The sequence below is a fragment of the Lampetra fluviatilis genome, unplaced genomic scaffold (assembly GCF_964198595.1).
Source record: "Lampetra fluviatilis unplaced genomic scaffold, kcLamFluv1.1 SCAFFOLD_247, whole genome shotgun sequence".
NCBI classification, from domain to species: domain Eukaryota; kingdom Metazoa; phylum Chordata; class Hyperoartia; order Petromyzontiformes; family Petromyzontidae; genus Lampetra; species Lampetra fluviatilis.
The window spans coordinates 3710-7500 of NW_027621051.1; the positions used below are offsets into that span (position 1 = coordinate 3710).

The window sequence follows — 3791 nt, forward strand, 5'->3', positions numbered from 1 at the left end:
TGGTGATGGTGATGATGATGGTGGTGATGATGGTGATGATGGTGATGGTGGTGATGGTGGTGATGATGGTGATGGTGGTGATGGTGGTGATGGTGTGAGTGTGCGTACTCTGCAGGTAGGAGGGCTGGTGGGTGTGGCGGTGACTCCTCGTTGTGCACCACACTCTGCACGATGCTGTGGTGATGATGGTGATGGTGGTGGCGGTGATGATGATGATGGTGATGATGGTGATGGTGGTGATGGTGTGAGTCTGCGTACTCTGCAGGTAGGAGGGCTGGTGGTGTGGCGGTGACTCCTCGTTGTGCACCACACTCTGCACGATGCTGTGGTGATGGTGATGATGATGGTGATGGTGGTGATGATGGTGATGGTGGTGATGGTGGTGATGGTGGTGATGGTGATGGTGGTGATGGTGGTGATGGTGGTGATGGTGGTGGCGGTGATGGTGATGGTGATGATGGTGTGAGTGTGCGTACTCTGCAGGTAGGAGGGCTGGTGGTGTGGCGGTGACTCCTCGTTGTGCACCACACTCTGCACGATGCTGTGGTGATGGTGGTGATGGTGTGAGTGTGCGTACTCTGCAGGTAGGAGGGCTGGTGGTGTGGCGGTGACTCCTCGTTGTGCACCACACTCTGCACGATGCTGTGGTGATGATGGTGATGGTGGTGGCGGTGATGATGATGATGGTGATGATGGTGATGGTGGTGATGGTGTGAGTGTGCGTACTCTGCAGGTAGGAGGGCTGGTGGTGTGGCGGTGACTCCTCGTTGTGCACCACACTCTGCACGATGCTGTGGTGATGGTGGTGATGGTGTGAGTGTGCGTACTCTGCAGGTAGGAGGGCTGGTGGTGTGGCGGTGACTCCTCGTTGTGCACCACACTCTGCACGATGCTGTGCACGGGCCCCAGCAGGCGGGGGTCGGGGCACACGGACAGCAGCATGGTGATCTTCGAGTCGAGCAGAGTGTGCCTGCAGACACGCACACAGGGGCAAGGGGCTACCTGGGGGAGCTTTGTCTGTGTCTGTGTGTGTGTGTATCATAGGTGGTGCTAGCAGCACTTGCCCCTAGAGCCCTGCTAGAGGCTACCTGGGGGAGCTTTGTCTGTGTCTGTGTGTGTGTGCCTGCAGACACGCACACAGGGGCAAGGGCTACCTGGGGGAGCTTTGTCTGTGTGTGTATCATAGGTGGTCCGAACAGCACTTGCCCCTACAGCCCTGCTAGAGGCTACCTGGGGGAGCTTTGTCTGTGTCTGTGTGTGTGTGCCTACAGACACACACACAGGGGCAAGGGGCTACCTGGGGGAGCTTTGTCTGTGTCTGTGTGTGTGTATCATAGGTGGTGCTAGCAGCACTTGCCCCTACAGCCCTGCTAGAGGCTACCTGGGGGAGCTTTGTCCGTGTGTGTGTGCCTGCAGACACGCACACAGGGGCAAGGGCTACCTGGGGGAGCTTTGTCTGTGTCTGTGTGTGTGTGTATCATAGGTGGTGCTAGCAGCACTTGCCCCTACAGCCCTGCTAGAGGCTACCTGGGGGAGCTTTGTCCGTGTGTGTGTGCCTACAGACACACACACAGGGGCAAGGGCTACCTGGGGGAGCTTTGTCTGTGTCTGTGTGTGTGTATCATAGGTGGTGCTAGCAGCACTTGCCCCTACAGCCCTGCTAGAGGCTACCTGGGGGAGCTTTGTCCGTGTGTGTGTGCCTACAGACACACACACAGGGGCAAGGGCTACCTGGGGGAGCTTTGTCTGTGTCTGTGTGTGTGTATATCATAGGTGGTGCTAGCAGCACTTGCCCCTACAGCCCTGCTAGAGGCTACCTGGGGGAGCTTTGTCCGTGTGTGTGTGCCTACAGACACACACACAGGGGCAAGGGCTACCTGGGGGAGCTTTGTCTGTGTCTGTGTGTGTGTATCATAGGTGGTGCTAGCAGCACTTGCCCCTAGAGCCCTGCTAGAGGCTACCTGGGGGAGCTTTGTCTGTGTGTGTCACAGGTGGTCCTAACAGCACTTGCCCCTAGAGCCCTGCTAGAGGCTACCTGGGGGAGCTTTGTCTGTGTGTGTATCATAGGTGGTGCTGACAGCACTTGCCCCTAGAGCCCTGCAAGAGGCTACCTGGGGGAGCTTTGTCTGTGTGTGTATCATAGGTGGTCCGGAACAGCACTTGCCCCTAGAGCCCTGCAAGAGGCTACCTGGGGGAGCTTTGTCTGTGTGTGTATCATAGGTGGTGCTGACAGCACTTGCCCCTAGAGCCCTGCAAGAGGCTACCTGGGGGAGCTTTGTCTGTGTGTGTATCATAGGTGGTGCTGACAGCACTTGCCCCTAGAGCCCTGCAAGAGGCTACCTGGGGGAGCTTTGTCTGTGTGTGTATCATAGGTGGTCCGAACAGCACTTGCCCCTAGAGCCCTGCAAGAGGCTACCTGGGGGAGCTTTGTCTGTGTGTGTATCATAGGTGGTGCTGACAGCACTTGCCCCTAGAGCCCTGCAAGAGGCTACCTGGGGGAGCTTTGTCTGTGTGTGTATCATAGGTGGTGCTGACAGCACTTGCCCCTAGAGCCCTGCAAGAGGCTACCTGGGGGAGCTTTGTCTGTGTGTGTATCATAGGTGGTCCGAACAGCACTTGCCCCTAGAGCCCTGCAAGAGTCTACCTGGGGGAGCTTTGTCTGTGTGTGTATCATAGGTGGTGCTGACAGCACTTGCCCCTAGAGCCCTGCAAGAGGCTACCTGGGGGAGCTTTGTCTGTGTGTGTATCATAGGTGGTGCTGACAGCACTTGCCCCTAGAGCCCTGCAAGAGGCTACCTGGGGGAGCTTTGTCTGTGTGTGTATCATAGGTGGTCCGAACAGCACTTGCCCCTAGAGCCCTGCAAGAGTCTACCTGGGGGAGCTTTGTCTGTGTGTGTATCATAGGTGGTGCTGACAGCACTTGCCCCTAGAGCCCTGCAAGAGGCTACCTGGGGGAGCTTTGTCTGTGTGTGTATCATAGGTGGTCCGAACAGCACTTGCCCCTAGAGCCCTGCTAGAGGCTACCTGGGGGAGCTTTGTCTGTGTGTGTATCACTGTGTGTGTCACTGTGTGTCACTGTGTGTGTGTGTCACTGTGTGTGTGTGTGTGTCACTGTGTGTCACTGTGTGTGTGTGTGTCACTGTGTGTGTCACTGTGTGTGTGTGTGTGTGTCACTGTGTGTGTGTGTGTCACTGTGTGTGTGTGTGTCACTGTGTGTGTGTGTGTGTGTCACTGTGTGTGTGTGTGTCACTGTGTGTCACTGTGTGTGTGTGTGTCACTGTGTGTCTCTGTGTGTCACTGTGTGTCTCTGTGTGTCACTGTGTGTGTGTGTATGTGTGTCACTGTGTGTGTGTGTCACTGTGTGTGTGTGTATGTGTGTCACTGTGTGTGTGTGTGTCACTGTGTCTGTGTATGTGTGTCACTGTGTGTGTGTGTCACTGTGTGTCTCTGTGTGTCACTGTGTGTCTCTGTGTGTCACTGTGTGTGTGTGTGTATGTGTGTCACTGTGTGTGTGTGTCACTGTGTGTCTCTGTGTGTCACTGTGTGTCTCTGTGTGTCACTGTGTGTCTCTGTGTGTCACTGTGTGTGTGTGTGTATGTGTGTCACTGTGTGTGTGTGTCACTGTGTGTCTCTGTGTGTCACTGTGTGTGTGTGTCACTGTGTGTGTGTGTGTATGTGTGTCACTGTGTGTGTGTGTGTGTCACTGTGTGTCTCTGTGTGTCTCTGTGTGTCACTGTGTGTATGTGTATCACTGTGTGAGTGTGTCACTGTGTGTGTGTCTGTGTGTGAGT

The 3791-nt window shown here is 55.6% G+C and overlaps 1 protein-coding gene across 1 annotated transcript in view; it reads right to left on the minus strand.

The window, feature by feature from the left end:
* Positions 1–573: 573 nt before the first annotated feature.
* Positions 574–3791, minus strand: part of LOC144954699 (neurofibromin-like) — a gene marked incomplete at both ends in the record, with an annotated part of 130724 nt that continues 127506 nt past the window's right edge. Inside the window, 1 exon segment of the mRNA XM_078885135.1 lies at positions 574–970. Within this exon segment, the coding sequence (XP_078741261.1) occupies positions 574–970 (397 nt within the window).